Source organism: Oncorhynchus keta, chromosome 18, assembly GCF_023373465.1.
Source record: "Oncorhynchus keta strain PuntledgeMale-10-30-2019 chromosome 18, Oket_V2, whole genome shotgun sequence".
Classification (NCBI taxonomy): Eukaryota; Metazoa; Chordata; class Actinopteri; order Salmoniformes; family Salmonidae; genus Oncorhynchus; species Oncorhynchus keta.
The window spans coordinates 1,508,741-1,530,884 of NC_068438.1; the positions used below are offsets into that span (position 1 = coordinate 1,508,741).

Below are 22,144 nucleotides of genomic sequence, written 5' to 3' on the forward strand. Positions count from 1 at the left end.
AGCAAGAGCGACATCATTAATGTATACAGAGAAGCGAGTCGACCCGAGAATTGAACCCTGTGGCACCCCCATAGAGACCGCCAGAGGTCCGGACAACAGGCCCTCCGACTTGACACACTGAACTCTGTCTGAGAGGTAATTGGTGAACCAGGCGAGGCAGTCATTTGCGAAACCAAGGCTGTTGAGTCTGCCGATAAGAATGTGGTGATTGTCAGAGTCGAAGGCCTTGGCCAGGTCGATGGCAGTCGATGCACAGTAATGTCTCTTATCGATGGCAGTTAGAATATCGTTTAGGACCTTGAGCGTGGCTGAGGTGCACTCATGACCAGCTCGGAAACCAGGTTGCATAGCGGAGAAGGTACGGTGGTCTAAGACCTTATAAAGATAGGATAGGTATAGGTCTGTGGCAGTTTGGGTCTAGAGTGTCTCCCCCTTTGAAGAGGGGGATGACAGCGGCAGCTTTCCAATCTCTGGGAATCTCAGACGATACGAAAGAGAGTTTGAACAGGCTATTAAAAGGGTTTGCAACAATTTTGGCAGATGATTTTAGAAAGAGAGGGTCCAGATTTTCTTGTCTGGCTGATTTGTATGGGTCCAGATTTTGCATCTCTTTCAGAACATCAGCTAGCTGGATTTGGGTGAAGGATTAATGGTGGGGGCTTGGGCGGGTTGCTTTGGAGGGTGCCGGGCAATTGACCGGGGTAGGGGTAGCCAGGTGGAAAGCATGGCCAGCCGTAGAATAATGCTTATTGAAATTCTCAATTATAGTGGATTTATCGGTAGTGACAGTGTTTCCTAGCCTCAGTGCAGTGGGCAGCTGGGAGGAGGTGCTCTTATTCTCCATGGACTTTACAGTGTCTCAGAAAGTTTTGTAGTTTGTACTACAGGATGCACATTTCTGCTAGCCTTAGCTTTCCTAACTGCCTGTGTATATTGGTTCATAACTTCCCTGAAAAGTTACATATCACAGGGGCTATTCGATGCTAATGCAGAACACCACAGGATGTTTTTTTGCTGGTCAAGGGCAGACAGGTCTTGAGTGAACCAAGGGCTATATCTATTCCTGTTTACATTTTTTATGAATGGAGCATGCTTATTTAAAGAATAACCAGGCATCCTCTACTGACGGGATGAGGTCAATGTCATTCCATGATACCCCGGCCAGGTCAATTAGAAAGCCTTTTCACTGAAGTGTTTTTGGGAGCGTTTGACAGTGATGAGGGGTAGTCGTTTGACCGCAGACGGATGCAGGCAATGAGGCAGTGATCGCTGAGATCTTGGTTGAAAACAGCAGAGGTGTATTTGGAGGGCGAGTTAGTTAGGATAATATCTATGAGGGTGCCCGTGTTTAGTGATTTGTGGTTGTACCTGGTAGGTTCATTTATAATTTGTGTGAGACTGAGGGCATCAAGCTTGGATTGTAAGTAGTGGATGTGCCACAGCAACAGACTGACCATATAGTAAGTAGTGATGTGACACTGTAACAGACTGACCATAGGAAGTAGTGATGTGACACTGTAACAGACTGACCATAAGAAGTAGTGATGTGACACTGTAACAGACTGACCATAGGAAGTAGTGATGTGACACTGTAACAGACTGATAGTAGTACGTAGTGGGTGTGACGTAGTTCTGCCGAAGTTGACAGCATGATGTGTTCTGTGTCTTTCAGTTCCCAGACAACCTGCCGTGCTCTGTGTGTCTGCAGCCAGCTCCATCCGATGTGGGCAAGGTGAGTAACACAGCCAGCAGCAGCCTTTCTACCTCAATTCATGTGCGCTGTATGGTATTCTAAATTCTCAACCTCCTCTCTTCACAGCGCTGCGCTGTCGAATTCGAAGTAAAGGCTTTCTGTGCTGAGAACCAAGACGAGAAAATCGAAAAGCGGTAAGTTCAGACTCAGAAACAAACATTATATTTTATTTAACCCTTATTTGGCTAGGCAAGTCAAATTCTTACTTTCAATGACAGCTTACACCGGCCAAATCCGGATGGCGCTGGGCCATTTGTGCGCCGCCCTATGGAATTCCTAATCACGTCCTGTTGTGATACAGCCTGTTGAAGTACAGTGCAGTTCCACCTTCCCAATTCATATACTAAACCCAGCAAAAAAATAAACGTCCTCTCACTGTCAACTGCGTTTTTTTAGCAAACTTAACATGTGTAAATATTTGTATGAACATAACAAGATTCAACAACTGAGACAAAAACTGAACAAGTTCCACAGAAATGTAATAATGTGTCCCTGAAGAAGGGGAGAGGGGCAAAAAAAGTAACAGTCAGTATCTGGTGTGGCCACCAGCTGCATTAAGTACTGCAGTGCATCTCCTCCTCATGGACTGCACCAGATTTGCCAGTTCTTGCTGTGAGATGTTACCCCACTCTTCCACCAAGGCACCTGCAAGTTCCTGGACATTGCTGGGGGGAATGGCCGTAGCCCACAACCTCTGATCCAACAGGTCCCAGACGTGCTCAATGGGATTGAGATCCGGGCTCTTCGCTGGCCATGGCAGAACACTGACATTCATGTGTTGCAAGAAATCACGCACAGAACGATCAGTATGGCTGGTGGCATTGTCATGCTGGAGGGTCATGTCAGGATGAGCCTGCAGGAAGGGTACCACAAGAGGGAGGAGGATGTCTTCCCTGTAACGCACAGCGCTGAGATTGCCTGCAATGACAACAAGCTTGGTCCGATGATTCTGTGACACACCGCCCCAGACCATGACGTATCCACCACCCCCAAATCGATCCCGCTCCAGAGTACAGGCCTCGGTGTAACGCTCTCTTCCTTCGACGATAAACGCAAATCCGACCATCCCCCCTGGTGAGACAAAACCGCGACTCGTCAGTGAAGTTTACTTTTGCTAGTCCTGTCTGGTCCAGCGACGGTGGGTTTGTGCCCATAGGCGACGTTGTTGCTGGTGACGTCTGGTGAGGACTGGCCTTACAACAGGCCTACAAGTCCAACCTCTCTCAATCTATTGCAGACAGTCTGTGCACTGATGGAGGGATTATGTGTTCCTGGTGTAACTTGGGCAGTTGTTGTTGCCATCCTGTACCTGTCCTGCAGGTGTGATGCTCGGATGTACCGATCCTGTGCAGGTGTTGTTACACATGGTCTGCCTCAGTGAGGACGATCAGCTGACCGTCCCGTCTCCCTGTAAGCGCTGTCTTAGGCATCTCACAGTACGGACATTGCAATTTATTGCCCTGGCCACATCTGCAGTCCTCATGCCTCCTTGCAGCATGCCTGAGGCATGTTCTTGCAGATAAGCAGGGACCCTTGGCATCTTTCTTTTGTTGTTTGTCAGAATCAGTAGAAAGGCCTCTTTAGTGTCTTAAGTTTTCATAACTGTGACCTTAATTGCCTACCGTCAGTAAGCTGTTATTGTCTTAACGATCGTTCCCAGGTGCATGTTCAGTCATTTTTTACCGTTCATTGAACACGCATGTAAAACCGTGTTTAAACCCTTTACAGTGAAGATATGTGAAGTTATGTGAATTTTTACCATTATCTTTGAAAGAAAGGGACGCTTCTTTTTTTGCTGATTTTATATTGTCTTTAGTTTCTCTGGATATTTGTGTATTCTGGTTTACTGCACTACAGGTCCAGGTCATTGCATTTCAGAATCTAGTGTTAAACTGCATGACAATTCTTCACCAAGCCACCAGGCTACTTACTGATTGTTGCACTTTGTCTCCCACAGGAGCTCTGTGCGTCTGGCCATCCGTAAGATCCAATACGCACCGGAGGATAGTAAAACCATCCCGTCCTCAGAGATCACCTGTGAGTTCCTCATGTCGGACAAACCCCTGCATATGCAGGTCAGCCTGGAGAAAGAGGTAAGTTTTCCTTCAGAGAAACCAATAAGTCAGCATCAGTTCCTCACCATGGGCTAGAATTGTAGGAGAAAAACTTTGAACATAGGGGAGTGACAGCAGCCCTGGAAAGGCAAGATTTAAAATGAGGAGTTTAGTTCCAAAGTGCTTTATCCACCAAGCTTTCACATTTATTTTTTCATCAGAAATGTTTGGTTATATGTACCTTCATGTGTGTGTGTAAAATATTACTGTTCTCAGATTTTTTTTATTGATACATTTTAGATGTGTATTAAAATCATGGGGTGTAGAAATTATAATGCACCAATATGTTTTCAAATAACTGCCATTTTTCTGGCCTGCAAATGGCTTTTTACGAACTAATCAGTGCTGAAAAACATCTCTGTGGCCCTCTGCTGAATTTTGAAATCCCAATGTGGCTGGAATGGAACATTTGTATCCTGTATATGTGACTGTGATCTGTGGTTGTCTCGCCGAGTGATCTAAAGATCACTATAAGTTGCTCTGGATAAGAGGATCCGCTAAATGACTAGTATGTAAAATGTTAATATTTTACATACAGATCTCATATTACTGTATTGTTTCATAAAAAAATATATGCATCTACTGTAGTACCAGTCAAAAGTTTGGACACTATTTTCTACATTGTAGAATAATAGGGAAGACAACAAAACTATGAAATAACATATATTTTAGATTCTTCAAAGTAGCCAGCTTTGCACACTCTTGGTATTCTCTCAATCAGCGTCATGAGGTAGTCACCTGGAATGCATTTCAATTAACAAGTGTGCCTTGTTAAAAGATGATTTATGGAATTTCTTTCCTTCTTAATGCGTTTGAGCCAGTCAGCTGTGTTGTGACAAGGTAGGGGTGGTTACCTCTGCTGCAGAGGATAATTAAGTTCATTAGAGTTAACTCCACCTCAGATTTCAGTCCAAATAAATGATTCACAAAGGTCAAGTAACAGACACATCTCAACATCAACTGTTCAGAGGAGACTGCATGAATCAGGCATTCAAATCTAATTTTTATTTGTCACATACACATGGTTAGCAGATGTTAATGCAAGTGTAGCGAAATGCTTGCGAGTGTAGCGAAATTCATGGTCATATTGCTGCAAAGAAATGATTACTAAAGGCCACCAATAAGAAGAAGAGACTTGCTTTGGCCAAGAAACAAGAACAATGGACATTAGACCAGTGGAAATCTGTCTTTTTGTCTGATGAGTCCAAATTTGACGTTTTTGGATCCAACTGCCGTGTCTTTGTGAAATGCAGATTAGGTGAACGGATTATCTCCGCATGTGTGGTTCCCACTGTGAAGCATGGAGGAGGAGGTGTTATGGTGTTGGGGTGCTTTGCAGGCACACTTAACAAGCATGGCTACCACTGCATTCTGCAGTGATACGACATCCCATCTGGTTTGCGCCTAGTGGTACTATAATTTGTTTTTCAACATGACAATGACCCAAAACACACCTCCAGGCTGTGTAAGGGCTATTTCACCAAGAAGGAGAGTGATTGAGTGCTGCATCAGATGACCTGGCCTCCACAATCACCTGACCTCAAACCAATTGAGATGGTTTGGGATGAGTTGGACCACAGAGTGAAGGATTTTTTAAAAAATGAACCTTTATTTAACTAGGCAATTCGTTTTAGAACAAATTCAGCATACATGGGAACTCCTTCAAGGCTTTTGCTGGTTGAGAGAATGCCAAGAGTGTACAAAGCTGTCATCAAGGCAAAGGGTGGCTACTTTGAAGAATCTCAAATATATATATTTTTTTTATTTGTTTAACACTTTTTTTGGTTACTACATGATTGTGTTGTTTCATAGTTGTAATGTCTTCCCTATTATTCTAAAATGTGGAAAATAGTAAAAGATAAAGAAAAACTATTAAATGAGTTGGTGTGTCCAAACCTTTGACTGGTACTGTATCAAGATGTCATACATGTATAATTTGTACAGTTCTTTATAAAAAATGTAGTGTGTAAAAGGGTTTTTATAGGGTTTTGCAACAAAACCTGATTATTTTTCTCTCTGAAATGAAACCGTTGTGATAGATTTCAATCAAATACATGTATGCCATTGAGCAACCCCATGCATTGAAAAGGTGGTGAAAAAACACACCAGTCTCTTACATAAGTTCTTTAAAACAATAAAAGCTATTTTAAATGGATATATAGTGTTTTGGAATCAAACTCTTCAAATGAAAATGAAACCAAAACCTAATGAAACTGTCATAACTGTCTGTCTGCCACTCTCACTCTCACTCTCTCTTTCCAGAGTTGTGTACTCAGTATACATTTGATGACTTGAGTCTTGACTTGATATAAAATAACTTGAGAGACGACTTTGACTTAAGACCAATGACTAAAAATGTCATCTGGCCAGGTTTTGCAATGTTTTGTTACTCATTTTGTGGCACAGCATTTATGTGGATTACTCTGCATGCAGCAAGAGATTGTTGCCTCAATGTCTCCCTTGCAACAAAAAAAATGCAACAAATTAGCTAGTGAAACGCAGACTTGCTCCTCTGATTGGACAAGCAAAATGTCAATCACACAGGTCGGGTGAGCTAGCGAACAGATTGCTGTACAGCTGTAGGATAGGGTGCAGCGCAAATTGTATGGAGAGAGCATTTTGTCCTATAGCTTGTCAATAAGGAGCTATACAGAGCTCTCCGCATTGTTACAAAATTTGAGAGATTCACAGCGATGCGGTACAGTTCTTGATATGGCCGATGTGTGCCTCCGAAGGCTCCGCAATTGCGTTACACCCTTCATATGAAGCCTCCGACCACATTCATCAGATCAAGCATAAATTGGCTTTTACGCATCAACAAGCATTGCAGTGCCATCTGAAGAAACTACCTAAAATCACCAGTGGCCAGACATTTTCATGAGGCTAATCATGCTGTGACTGATCTTACATTCTGTGCCATTGACCAAGTTTTCTCAAGCCGCAGATGCCGCAATATGGATGAGTGCCTTCTCCAGTGTGAAGTCCGATGGATCTTCCACTTAAAGATTCTACACCCGGGGAGCACGTGGAGCTGAGCACGCGGAGCTGAGCAGACGTTGACAAACCGAGCTCTTCAAATTTATTCTATTTTTACCTAAATAACAACGTTGAAACAATATTCTAACATCGGCTGATAAATTGTCAAGTACTTACCTTCCCAAAGAGCCATGGACCTCCGACCGAGAGGCAAGAAGGACAACCAAAACGTTGTTGATTCCCAAGATAACGATAACGCTACAGCTAGCAAGATTAGCATTAGCCCTCATAACGCAGACGACAGTTCCAGACTGTTGCTCTCAGCAGCCTCTTGCGAGCCTGCCGACATGCTGGCTACTCTCCTCTGGGAAATTCAGGATGGTAACAGAGGTCTTTCTCTGAAAATTGATAAGAAATCGGCTGAACTCCATTCTTCCATTGACGACCTGAAATCCTCCATGAATGATCTCCTTTTGAGAACGACTGAGGCAGAGTTGCGCATTAGCACAGTTGAAGATACCATCGCTAGACATGACCAGGTCTTGATACAACTGCAAAAGGACAATGCCTACCTCAAAAACAAGGTAGATCAGATGGAGAACCAGAGTAGACGTAGTAATATCCGTGTGGTGGGATTGAAAGAGGACAGCGAGGGCCGTGACCCGGTCCGTTTCTTCACTCAATAGATCCCGGAGGTCCTAGGCATAATCAACTTCACCAAGCCGCTGGAAATCGAACGCGCCCACAGAACATCTGCGCCGAAACCCCGGCCAGATGAGCCCCCACGAGCCGTCCTGATCAGGTTCCTCCGTTTCCAAGACAGAGAGAAGATACTGCAACTCGAAAGAGCCAAAGGGGACATCACCATCGATGGAAAGAGGGTCAGCCTTTTCCCAGATATGAGAGCGGATCTCGCCAGACGCCGCAAGCAGTTCAGACCAGCCGCCAAAGCACTGAAGGAGAAGAACATCACCGGCTACCTCATCCACCCTGCGCGGATGAAAGTTCAGTACAAAGGCCGAAGCCATCTCTTCAACACACCGGGAGAAGTGCACACTTTTCTCAAAGAACTGAGCAACGTCTGAGCCAGGACGGTCTCTCTGGGGGATAAAATGCAGTTCGTTTGTTTTCTCTTATCCGGATTGAACTGCTGGTATCTCCCGGTCACTATAATTGATTTGTACATTTTCAACTAACCGTATCTTCCCGGGGTGAGTTCTATTACATTTACAGGAGAGTATATTTTGGTTTATTCCATATCTACTGGACGAAGCAATAAGTGGGTTTAGGCCCACTGCTTTCCCCCTCATTTATGTTCATCTTTCGAAAATAGACTCAAGCATCCCTTACCGTGGGCAGTAAATATTCAGCCATAAATATCTATTCACAACGTTTATTCTCAATTTAGAGAGCTCGCAGGTTTTAGTTTACGCCAAGGTTTAGCTAGTAAGAGCTAGATGAAAAGCGAGCAGCAACGTATCTCTACAAGTGTATTCATGTTTGATTGTTGGGATTGTTGTTTTAGTCTGACAATCGGGGTGGGTGGGATTTTTATAATTGTTTTTCTTCATTTTTTCTATGTTTATTGTTTCCTTCCTAAAGAGACAGACAGGTCACTTTTGTGCTCAAACCAAAGTTGAAACATTTCCTAATTATCTGCATATGATAGATTTCTATTCAATTACATATTTGAAACCCAACCTATGGTTAATCCACTAAAATATGTCACATTCAACGTAAAAGGTCTTAACAGCCCGATTTAAAAGGAAAATAGTCTATACATACCTTAAGAAATTAAAGGCTGACATTGTGTTTTTACAAGAAACACATCTTACAGCCAGTGAACACAAGAAATTGAAGAGGGAATGGGTAGGACAAGTTTTTGCATCCTCTTTTAACTCCAACGCAAGAGGAACTGCAATTTTGATAAGTAGACACATCCCCTTCTGCGTCAACAACACCATCTCTGATCCCTCTGGCAGGTTTGTTTTGGTGCAGGGGCATATGTTTTCAGAGTCTTGGACCCTATTGAATATTTATGCTCCCAACTTCGATGACCATATGTTTATTCAGAATGTCTTCCTTCAGGTTGCTCAAGCACCACTAGGATGGCTACTGGTTGGAGGAGTTTTTGCTTAGATACAGTTCTTGATAGGTCGTCTGATAAACCCTCACTTCTTACCAAAGCCGGCAAGCTCACCATGTCATTCATGAAAGATCTCAATTTACTAGACATCTGGAGACAGTTACACCCACAGGACACACACACGCATAGATAACTTTTTACTTTCGACACAACTGTTTCATAGTGTTAGATGTTGAGTATCTCTCCAGATTGCTTAGTGACCATTCTCCTCTGGTATTATCAATCTCCATTCCTACCAAGGTAAATGGAGCATATAGATGGAGACTAAATTCTACACTTCTAAAGCAACCTGAATTTTGTGCATTCATCAAAGAGCAGATCAATATTTTTACTTTGACAAACAAACCCTCTGCTCCTGACAGCTTCATTCTTTGGGACACATTGAAGGCCTATCTGAGGGGACAGATTATTTCCTATACTAAAGGGCTGAAGAAAAAACACGGTGCGGAACTGAGTGCTCTTGAATCTGAAATCTCAGAGCTAGAGAACCTACCAAAGAGGCCCGACTAAAGATCTATACAGGCTTTTGGTAAATAAAAAACTTAAATATAATATTCTGAACACATATCAAGCTGAGAGGGCCATCACTAAATCAAAACAGCGTTATTATGAGCTTGGAGAGAAAGCTCACAAAGTATTGGCATGGCAACTGAAAGCAGAGGAAAGTAAGAGGACAATTAATGCCATAGAAACTCTTACTAATGAGATCTTTCGACCCTACTGAAATTAATAATACTTTTAAGAAATACTATGAAGACCTCTACACTTCCCAATCAAGCGATGATCTATCAGAGATCGACTCCTTTCTCTCCTCTCTCAACCTCCCATGCCTGTCAGGGGAAGACAGCGAGCGCCTGAATGAACACTTCTCAGTTCCTGAATTGTTGGAGGCCATTAAATCCTTACCTTCTAATGAATCTCCTGGGGAGGATGGCTTCCCTCCAGAGTTCTATAAAGAATTTAGGGAGCTGTTGGTCCCCTACCTTATGGAGGTACTTAAAAAAGCCAGAGAAGACAACTGCTTTCCAGAGTCCTTCTCTCAAGCAATGATTACTGTAATCCACACAGTCATGGTGCATACAACCCGCTAAAGTGGCCTCCTATAGACCAATCTCCCTCCTTAACACAGATTGTAAACTGGTCACCAAGATGCTATCTAAGAGACTGGAGTCATGTCTTCCCCTGTTGGTCAACCCAGATCAGACTGGCTTCATAATTAAAGGATTGTCCCCAATAATCTCAGAAGGTTCTTTGACCAATTCACCTTGCTAACAAAAACAAAAACCTGGTCGCAAGTCTGCTATCTAAGAGACTGATTGGGTTGAATGGCCATTCCTCTTTGCGTCTTGGAAAAGTTGGTTTACATTTACATTTACATTTAAGTCATTTGTCGCTCTTATCTCAGAAGGTTCTTACAAATTGGTGCATACACCTTATGACATACCAGTGGAACAGTCCCCTTGCATCTAAATCTTTTTTGGGTTGAAAGGATTACTTACCCTTCTTACCCTATCCTGGAAAAGGTTTAGGTACCGTGTTTGTAAATTTGATAAAATCACTCTACAAATCTCCTAAAGCTAGGATTGCTACCAATGGGATTACTTCCTCCTCTTTCCCTCTTTATAGGGGGAACAGACAAGGTTGCCCAATTAGCCCCCACCTCTTTGCCCTCGCCATCGAACCGTTGGCTGAGGCTATTAGAACGTGCCCTGACATACATGGCTTTGAGGTGGACCCCTACGGTTGGCCTGGATAAACTGACCCTTGATTACAGTCAAGGGGGCTTAAACCTCCCCAATTTTATAATGTACTACTGGGCTGCACAGTCTAGGTTTCTGGCTAAGAGGTTTGACAATGGTCCCTCTCCCTCATGGTTGAACATTGAAAAGCTTGAGGTAAATGATGACAGAAAATCTATAAAAACCATCACAGACAACCCTTTAATCATACATTCTGTCCTGGCATGGTGCAGACTGCATGAGCTGTTCGGACGAGGGGGATTCCTTTCCCCTAAAACCCCTTTATGGAACAATAGATTGATCCCTATGTTTTTCCAGAATAGTAACTTTAGACCATGGTCTGATAAGGGGATCACTCTTCTGGAACATTGTTACAAGGAGGGAGTTCTTATGTCTTTTGATCAGCTGAAACAGAAATACCACTTGCCTAACAGGGACTTATTTAGCTACCTACAACTACAAAACTTTATTAGGGTGACTCTCAAGGGACAATGGAACCTACCTAAGATGTCCCCTATTGAACAACTCTGCCACGCAGACCAACCACTGTTCAAGACCATTTCCCGTGTTTACAATGCTCTTATGTCAGGACTAACACAGCCTGGGCTAGATAAACCCCGACTTAGATGGGAGAAGGATCTGGGTATTGATCTTGATGAGGATCTATGGAGTGACCTATGGTGTTACATCCACATTGAACTCCAGATACAGACTGATCCAGTTTAATTTCCTCCATCAGCTCTATATCACCCCATCTAGACTGCACAGGTTCAACCCAGATATCTCCTCCCTATGTTTTAGATGTGGCTCAGATGAAGGAACATTCCTCCATTCCACTTGGCAGTGTTCAAAACTACACGGTTTCTGGCAGGGGGTATGCGATACCATATCCTCAATTCACGGGGTTGCATTCCCTTTAGACCCGGAGGTCTGTCTACTGGGTAACATTACTAACACCAATCTTAGGCAAAGCCATACTTTAAAGCTAACAGAAATATTGCTAGCGATTGCCAAGAAATGTATTGCCTTGAAATGGAAATTGGATTCCTCCCTGCCAGTTGCAATGTGGCTATCGGAAGTTAATAGTTGTATCCCTTTGGAGAAAATCACTTACTGCTTGAGGAATAAGTTAAAGACATTTTACAGAATTTGGCAACCTTTTATTGACTATATGGAGAATCTCCCCCACGTCTCATTGATTGAATCTATATATAATCCTCACATAATGTTTCACACGTAATGTATAATATGTAGCCTACGGCATGTCTCGTTATTTTTCTTTTCTTATTGTATGTTTGTTTATATAATTATTATTATTTATTTTTGTTACGCTCGTCTGTTACTGTCACTTTGTCCTATCGTTGTCTAATATCGTTTCACTTTTGTTTTGAATGTTCTTAATTGGAAAATGCAAAAATAAAATATAAAAAAAATATAAAGATTCTACACCCCCAAGGGCTTAATGAGGAATTGGACCTTGTATGTTTCTTGTAGTGTTTTCTACATGCATCAGCAGTCCCCCAAATATGAATCACTACAAAACTTATTGTATGACCTCTTATACACTATATTAGTCCCAGCCTTTGGAACTTTGGTGTTACTAGATATGGTTACTATATTGTGATCACTAAATCCGATGGATTTTGTGTTCTTTTGTTCGTTAATTTGTGTTTTCTGTAACTAGTTTTTTTTGCTTATTTTGTACATAATGTTGCCGGTACCGTCTCTTATGACCGAAAATAACTTCCGGACATAAGGACTGCGATTACTCACCACGGACTGACAGAATCCTTTTTTTACTTTAACGAGTCTTACGAGCCCAACGCTAACGATATACTGCTTTCTGGGGAACAGGCCCAGATCCCCGTGATCTGCTTGAAGAGGAGGAGAAGGAAAAATAAACCCCCGCTTCCTTCCATTCTGCTAGCAAACGTGCAATCTTTGGAGAATAAATAGATGACCTAGGCGCAACATTAACTTGTTCACGTTCCCCTAGGAATGCAAAAATGCAAAAATATTCTTAGAAATATTTAACCTCCACATATTAACAAGTCCAATAGCTCAAATGAAAGATAAACACCTTGTTCATCTACCCAGCGAGTCAGATTTCTAAAATGTTTTACGGCGAAAACATAGCACATATTTATGTCAAACCACCACCAAAGACACGCAGGATTAAAAGAAAAATAATTCACTAACCTTTTGAAAATCTTCATCAGATGACAGTAATAGGACATGTTACACAGTACATTTGTTTTTTTCAATAATATGCCATTTATATCCATAAATCACCATTTACATTGACGGCCATGTTAAAAAAATGCTAAACAATGTCCGGAGAAATTATATATAACTCCGCCAGATAACGCCAGATAACAGCAATACACATCATAAACTTTGACTAAATATACATGTTCTACATATAGTTAGAAAGATACACTGCTTCTTAATGCAATCGCTTTGTCACATTTCTTTTTAACGTTACAGAAATCGTTCATTTTTCAATCATCTGAGACGGCGCTCAGACATAAGCAATATTTCTCCCCTATGTTGGAGTCAACAGAAACACAAAATTACAACATAAATATTCCCTTACCTTTGATGGTCTTCGATCATAATGTAGTGGAAGAAGTCATACTTACCCGAAACATTGTTTGGTTTCAATTTGTGTGTCTTTCTATTAGCAAATGCTGCAAGTTCCAGCTGAAATACTACCAAAAATGACTTCTGGTCACGAACAGTTGCACATCAAAACTTCAAAATTACATATTATATGTCGACTAAACTGGTCAAACTAAGTGCAGAATCAAGCTTTAGGATGTTCTCAACGTACAAAACTATCTAATCTCTCGGACGAACGTGCTTCTTGGTAGGCGATCTGGAACAAAGGAACGTGTCTCCATAAAGCGCGCTCTCGTAACATTGACTTTTCTCGCGACACTCAGTCTTTTGCCTACCAAAGGCTCAAAACACGCACGATTTGCACAATTAAACGCTGTACTAAATGAGGACATCTAGTGGAAGACATAGAAAGTGTCTCCAGATCCATAGCTGGTTGGGAAGGGTGGGGGCGATGACGTCAAAGTTGCCCGAAGTTTGAGGCTCCCAAAAATAGTTTGGGAGATTGCCTGTGAGTTCTGCTATACTTACAGACCTAATTCAAACGGTTTTAGAAGCTTTAGAGTGTTTTCTATCCAATAATAATTATTATATGCATATATTAGCAATTTTGGACAGATTTTTTTTCAGTTTACTATGGGCACGCAATTCCTCCAAAGGGGGCAGTATTCTGCCTAGCCTTAACTGGACTACCAAAGGGACATTCAAGACTGTAATATTGGGGCATAGAAAACTGTAATATATTATGCTTCACGGAGTCATGGCAACACTATCAACATAACATACAGCTAGCTGGTTATACGCTGTACCGGCAGGATATAACAGCAGCATCTGGTAAGACAAGGGGTGGCAGGCTATGTATTTTTGTAGATAACTGCTGGTGCACGATATCTAAGGAAGTCTCGAGCTATTGCTCAACTGAGGTAGAGTATCTCATGATAAGCTGTAGACCACACTATCTACCTAGAGAGTTTTCATCTGTATTTTTCAAAGCTGTTTACATACCACCTCAGTCAGAGGCTGGCACTAAGACAGCATTGAATGATCTGTATTCCGCCATAAGCAAACAAGAAAACGCTCACCCAGACGGCACTGTTAGTAAACAGGGACCTTTTTACCAAATTTCTATCAGCATGTTGAATGTACAACCAAAGGGGGAAAAAACTCTGGACCACCTTTACTCCACACACAGAGACACATACAAAGGTGACCATAATTCTATCCTCCTGATTCCTGCTTACCAGCAGAAATTAAAGCAGGAAGCACCAGTGACTAGATCAATAAAAAGTGGTCAGATGAAGCAGATGTTAAGCTACAGGATTGTTTTGCTAGCACAGACTGGAATATGTTCCGGGATTCATCCGATGGCATTGAGGAGTACACCACATCAGTCATTGGCTTCATCAATAAGTGCATCGATGATGTCGTCTCCACAGTGACCGTACATACCCCAACCAGACGCCATGGATTACAGGCAACATCCGAACTGAGCTAAAAACTAGAGCTGCCGTTGTCAAGTAGCAGGACTCTAAAAAGGAAGCTTATAAGAAATCCTGCCATGCCCGCCGACGAACCATCAAACAGGCAAAGCGTCAATACAGGACTAAGATCAAATCGTACTACACCGGCTCCGACGCTCGTCAGATGTGGCAGGGCTTGCAAACCATTACAGACTACAAAGGGAAGCACAGCCGAGAGCTTCCCAGTGACACAAACCTACCAGATGAGCTAAACTACTTCTATGCTCACTTCGAGGCAAATGGCACTGAAACATGCATGAGAGCACCAACTATTCCAGAAGACTGTATGATCACGCTCTCCGCATCCGATGTGAGTAAGACCTTTAAACAGGTCAACATTCACAAGAATGCAGGGCCAGACAGATTACCAGGACGTGTACTGACCAACTGGCATGTGTCTTCACTGACATTTTCAACCTGTCCCTGACCGAGTTCGTAATGCCAACATGTTTTAAGCATAGTACCTGTGCCCAAGAACACTAAGGTAAACTGCCTAAATGACTATCGACCCGTAGCACTCACGTCTGTAGCCATGAAGTGCTTTGAAAGGCTGGTCATGGCTCACATCAACACCATTATCCCAGAAACCCTAGACCCACTTCAATTTTCATACCGCCCTTGCAACACGTAGATGTTTCTGTTTCTTGTTTGATAGGCCAACGATACATTTTCCTTTCTTACCCAGCTATGAGTGGGCACGATGTTTATAGTGCACATGACCGTTAGCAAGAGGTAGTTATGTTTATTTAATTCAATGTATGGTTTCCATTGTTAATATTTCTCAGGTTTTTGAAGGAGTTCTGTGTGACCGTGTCCTACTGTAACTGTCCTACTGTCCTACTGTAACTTATGAGACTTCTGTTCCAAAAAAAACAGCTTCACTCTGTTAAATGCTGTATGTATTTATTAACATTTTTGTTAATTTTGTTGTGCGTAATAGGAGCGTGCGTGCGTGCCTCAGTGTGCATAGAACTAGGCTACATAGCCTGCGCTCAATGCTTTGGAGCCAGAACGTTGAATAAGATACAATTATTGTTCCATGTATGCATGGTGTTGAAATAATAATGAATAATCATTCATCTGATTAAGACGAATGTGCGTAGCAATGTAACAATAGATGTGGAAATGGCCTTTTACACTGTAGAACCAGTTTATTGATTGTAATTGCGAATTTGGTAATTGTATGGTCCTAGGGTTCCAAGTAAGTGCTTATATTCTGTGGGCCTCTACCTGTCTGAGCTCCTGTTAGACATGTTCAATTTGGTTTCGCAAGGGGAGGCTGTACAGTCTTGCCTTCTACCAGTGTCTGCTCTGATAGGACAAGTTAAGACTGATACAGAGGCTATTTCTTTTATTCTAAAATTTACTAAATTGTTTTTCCCCCTCATTAATCTACCCCATAATGACAATGCAAAAACAGGTTTTTAGGAATTTTTGCTAATTTATTATTTTTTTTCAATAAAAAAAATATTACAGACACTTTACTCAGTACTTTGTTGAAGCACCTTTGGCAGCGAATGCAGTATTGACTCTTCTTGGGTATGACGCTACAAGCTTGGTACACCTGTATTTGGAGAGTTTCTCCCATTCTTCTCTGCAGATCCTCTCAAACTCTGTCAGGTTGGATGGGGAGCATTGCTGCACAGCTATATACAGGTCTCTCCAGAGATGTTCAATCGGGTTCAAGTTCGGGCTCTGACTGGGCCACTCAAGGACATTCAGAGACTTGTCCCGAAGCCACTCCAGCGTTGTCTTGGCTGTGTGCTTAGGGTCATTGTCCTGTTGGAAGGTGAACCTTTGCCCCAGTCTGAGGACCTGAGCTCTCTGGAGCAGGTTTTAATCAAGGATATCTATGTACTTTGCTACATTCATCTTTCCCTCAACCCTGACTAATCTCCCAGTCCCTGCCGCTGAAATACATCCCCAGAGCATGATGCTACCGCCACCGTGCTTCACTGTAGGGATGGTGCCAGGTTTCCTCCAGATGTGACGCTTGGCATTCAGGCCAAAGAGTTTCATCAGACCAGAGAATCTTCTTTCTCGTGGTCGGAGAGTTCTTTAGGTGCCACTTGGCAAACTCCTAAGCAGGCTGTTAAGTCTCTTTTACTGAGGAGTGGCTTCTGTCTGACCACTCTACCATAAAGGCCTGATTTGGTGGAGTGCTGCAGAGATGGTTGTTCTTCTGGAAGGTTCTCCCATCTCCACAGAGAAACTCTAGAGCTCTGTCAGAGTGACTATCGGGTTCTTAGTCACCTCCCTGAACAAGGCCCTTCTCCCCCAACTGCTCAGTTTGGCCGGGCGACCAGCTCTAGGAAGAGTCTTGGTGGTTCTAATCTTCTTCCATTTAAGAATGACGAAAGCCACTGTGTTCTTGGGGACCTTCAATAGTGCAGAAATGTTTTGGTACCCTTCCCATATCTGTGCCTCAACACAATGCTCTCTCTGAGCTCTACATAAAATTTATTTGACCTCATGGCTTGGTTTTTCCTCTGACATGCATTGTCAAGTATGGGACCTGATATAGACAGGTGTATGTATTTCCAAATCATGTCCAATCAGTTGAATTTACCTCAGGTGGACTCTAATCAAGTTGTAGAAACATCTTAAGGATGATCAATGGAAACCAGATGTACCTGAGCTCAATTTCAAATCTCATAGCAAAGGGCATGAATACTTATGTAAATAAGTTATTTCTGTTTTTTATTTGTAATACACTTGCCCCAAAAAATTGTAAAACTGTTTGCTTTGTCATTATCGGATATTGTGTGTAGATTGATGATTTTCTTTTTATTTAATACATTTTAGAATAAGGATGTAACTTAACAAAATGTGGAAAAAGTTGAGGGGTCTGAATACTTTCCGAATAGACTGTACCTACATACCTCAGGAGCTTTGTACAACTGTTTACCCCCATCATAGCACTAAATATTAGGTTCTATTGCTCCATTGATCTATTGCTCCATTGTTTACTCCATGTTTAGCATATAGTTTCAAAATATGCATGATACTCAATGGCGGACTGGCCGTGGGGAGCACCGGGACATTTCCCGGAGGCCTGAGGGACGTTTTGGCCTGCGGTGAATAGTCAACTTGACCAGCAATAATATAGCTAGCATGAATGAGTTGAGAAATCCGTCAAATGGTGTGCGCACCAAAAATGACATCTGGTCTCTCCGCAACGCACATAGCAACGGTCTACCTGCTTCTCTACGAATAACATTTTAGGCAATTCACACGGTGAAATGAACAGTCAGAAGAGGAAAGGTGGAGCAGAGAGGGAGAGAATAAAAAAGAGAAAGGCCCTTTGCCACAGATGCAGCTAAATAAGCGACATGTTCACCAGTAAGGGACCAGGTCAGTCAAAAACACTAGCTAAACCACACTCACTGACACACAGCATGGCTAGCTAAGTAGCCTAGCTAAAAATAGTGGCACAACGGCCGGTAGACTAAACAGTTTGCACGTCTTCGTGGAGGAATTATATCATAGCATTGAGTGCAACATAGCGATCATAATATGACATTGAAGGCAATATGTTTCAACTAGTACAAAATAGTAAACCTAGACTATGGACTTGCCAGTATTCGGTCATGACTCATGCCACGTAAGCTAGGGAAGGTGCACATACACTGTACAGCGAAACAGGCTACAGTAACTTAACCATAATACATCCATGAACGTAACACAGTAGTAGCCTGTGTGACACAGCACAGGCAATGACAAAGATCATTAGCACCATCTGGGAAAAATTAAGAGACAACTCCAAATTAAGAGACCACTCTTTTTATTTTTTTCCAGAGCTGTATTCATGTTGCCTACTGATACACTAATGATAGTGAATAGGATAATAGAGTATGTTCTTTACAAAGGTGGAGAAGGAAACGGCAGCATCACTAGAGCTTCAAGTGCTCCTGCAGAACTGGAGATGGTGGTCAGTTCAGAGTCAGACTCAGAGCAGGAACCTTCAGCTACAACTGAAGAGCACAAACCTAAACATGGAGGCTATGATTTTAGATTAATATGTGCTTTATTTATGATGTTATCAGTAGGACTGTAATTGGGGAGCATACAATCGATGACTGCACAAGTAATACAAGTTTACGTTTAGGTTAATTACAATGTTAATCTCATTCTGCAGAGCAACCAGATGTGCAGAGAGAGAGAGGTTCAGAGCCCAGTACATGGAAAATTGAAAGGCACAGCGAAAGCACTGAAAGTCCATTTTATTATTTTGCCCATCAGTCCAAGGATTTTGACTTATTTTTTTCAGTACCACCCAAAACAAACCCCTCAGTCATTCCCAATATATTCCACTTCGAAGATGGCACAAACAGAAAATGTCTGACATACAATGAAGTAACTCACTCCTTGTTCTGCTCAGTATGTCTTGAATTCGCGAAACCTTCAGCCAGTGATAGTGCATTTATCAAAGGGGGCATGCAGGCCTGGAAACATGCCCATGAGAGGGTACAGGAACATGAGAGAAGCAAGACCCATAGAGAAAGTGCAGAAGCCTTTTTCCTCAGAGCCAGCAAAGCAGACATCTGTACCCTTCTGAGAGATAAGCAAATGTCAGTTCAACGAGACCAGGTCAGAAAGAGGAGGCAGGTCATGGAACGTGTGATTGGTGTAGTTAGTTGTTGGTAAATGTGGGCTTAGCTACAGGACACAGACACAAAGCTGCATATAAGTTGCAAGTTTTTTGAAATTATATTGCTACTAGTGGTAATTACTTCCTGGTTACTCTGAAGTAGCTATGTTATGACTCTTCCTTAACAGGCTGACAAGTGTGAAAGAACATTTGCTGTGAGTTAAAGCTTTTCTACAGAGGCATGTTTTTTTGGACTTTCATATTATACTTGCAGTTATGTAGCCAATGTTCAATTTCATTGACTCAGTGTATAGACATGTTTATTGTTGTGCTGTTGGCTTTATGGACACCAGTGAGTGAACATTGTAATCTACATTTTTTGTAGAGGTCTTTTTCGACTTTTGTATTATACCTACTTACATTGTTGTAGCTTATGTTCAAGTTCAGTGTGTGTGTGTGTGTGTGTGTGTGTGTGTGAAGTTTTTTTGATACTTTTGATATGCTTGATGCTTGAATATAAAGATAATAATTTGAACATTTGAGCTAACTCTGGATATTTCATTTTCTTTTTAAAAAGTGTAGGCTAATAGTTTTGTGTGTCTAGCCTTGTACATTTGTATGTGCTATTCCTAGAGAGTTTGAGGGTGCACCCATAGCCATAGCATACCTTGAAAATTGGTCAGTCCCAAATGTTTGTATTTTGTCATGTGGATAACTTTCTTCCCAGATGAACATAGTGGCCAAATGTATAACTAGTTTGGTACCCGTTACATCAACAGATAGGGTTAGCCTACAAAATTAGCGTTCTAGTGGTTTACGTGAACAGGCTGGCCTGGGATGGAGTCAAATCCCCAGGCTGAATTGTTGTTTCAGTCCGCCCCTGATGATACTATTACGTTGATCTTATGGAATATTAGTCTCTGCATCCACAATTCCAGCAAAGAAGAAGAATACTTATATTTTCCGTTCAGATTACGAAAATGTGTCTCTTGCTTTCAAACCTTGGAGTACTCGGTCAGCCACAGTGCAGCACCCCTGACACAATTTTTTTGTGTTGATTTTGGTGCCTTGCTAAAGGGCACATCTGGCTCGACTTGACTTGCTCTTAGAATAAACAACTTGGACTTGACCCTCGACTTGAGACACGAACCTTGTGATGTGAGACTTGCTTGTGACTTACACCCTCATTCCTCTATTAATAGTGGCTTGGTCTGTGTCTTCCTCTCGCTCTCCCTGCAGACACACTACCATGGTGAACCAATCAAGGTCAGTGTCTACATCAACAACAGCTCCAGCAGATCACTGAAAGACATCACTGTTGCAGGTGAGAATGTTGTTGTTGCGGTTGTGTGGCGGTGTGGTGTTTTGAAGTGACCTACTATATATGTTCATTCTGCCTGCCTCCTTCTACAGTGGAGCAGGTGACCAACGTGGTACTTTATTCCAATGACAAGTATGTCAGGGCAGTTGCCCTAGAAGAGACCTCGTAAGTATCAATCAATCAGTCTCTTGTTCAGACAATTTAATTGGATTTAATCAAATACATTCCCCATTGAATAACTTTCTACCTCTGTGTAGATTTTCTCTTTATGCTACCTTTATTGCTGGTGATTAGTTTTTTGGTCAAATAAAGTTACATCATCAAGCTGGTGGAATCACAAATAAGGCAATGTCTTCCTATGTTTCCCCACAGAGATACAGTGCCCCCTGGAACAACCCTGAAGAACGTGTACACCCTCATTCCTCTATTGGCTGCGAACAAGGAAAGACGAGGCATTGCTCTGGATGGGAAACTGAAGCATGAGGACACCTGTCTCGCTTCCTCGAGCATGTGAGTGAGCATAACTACGCTCTGCTGCGCTGAGATCTCATACCGGTTTACATTTACAAGATGGCAGCAGAAGATCTCTAATATTCTGACCTGCCCCTCCCGCTCTCTCCTGCCTGCAGTGTGAAGGAGGAAGTCCTCAAGGAAGTGCAGGGTATGCTTGTGTCCTACAAAGTGGTGGTTAGGCTCAATGCTTCTGGGTGAGTATGTGAATCTTCTATAGCTAGCCATAGAAAATCTACCACAACATAATCTAAGATCCTATGTTAAATATTCTAAATAATACCACTTGATTTAATCTTCATTTAATCACCTTCTTTCCTGATCTATTCTCAAAAGGATGGTGGGATCTAGGTATGTCTGATTTCAACTAAATATGATTAAGTAACTGGTTCCACAGGCTTTTTTTTTTTACTAATATTTTCGGTGAAAGTATTACGAAGTATTCTTTTTTTTCTTTTTTTAACATTGCAGTCACTCAGTCAGAAATAAAAAATAAAGTTAATTTCATACCTATTCTCATTTTTGTGAATGTATTTTTTGTTCCAGTGAGGTTGCAGTGGAGGTCCCATTCCGACTCATGCATCCTAAACCTGAGCCAGGTTAGTTCAGGGCCTCTTAATCCCCAGCCTCTCTCTTTATGTCCACAATGTCCACTATGTCTTTCACAAAGCTCTCCACCTACACCACCCTTCACTCTCCCTTCATCACCTTCCATGCATTCCCTCTCAGAGCCCTTGATTGACTGACTAGGGCTGGGAGATTTCCCTGGACAGGTCACATAGTCTGGAAAATCTTCTGGCCTTTTAAATAACTGTCTACTGCACACCTTACAATCACTGTCAAGCTTCTATTAGA

The 22,144-nt window shown here is 42.1% G+C and overlaps 1 protein-coding gene across 2 annotated transcripts in view; it reads left to right on the forward strand.

The window, feature by feature from the left end:
- LOC118396915 (S-arrestin-like) overlaps positions 1–22,144 on the forward strand; it is a 37,025-nt gene that overhangs the window by 13,373 nt on the left and 1,508 nt on the right. For both annotated transcript variants that reach the window (XM_035791306.2, XM_035791307.2), the window contains exons 6-14: positions 1,673–1,732; positions 1,820–1,887; positions 3,711–3,846; positions 20,698–20,782; positions 20,872–20,944; positions 21,152–21,289; positions 21,409–21,486; positions 21,626–21,640; positions 21,836–21,888. In XM_035791306.2, coding sequence (XP_035647199.1) covers positions 1,673–1,732; positions 1,820–1,887; positions 3,711–3,846; positions 20,698–20,782; positions 20,872–20,944; positions 21,152–21,289; positions 21,409–21,486; positions 21,626–21,640; positions 21,836–21,888 — 706 coding nt within the window. The remainder of the gene's footprint in view (positions 1–1,672; positions 1,733–1,819; positions 1,888–3,710; positions 3,847–20,697; positions 20,783–20,871; positions 20,945–21,151; positions 21,290–21,408; positions 21,487–21,625; positions 21,641–21,835; positions 21,889–22,144) is intronic.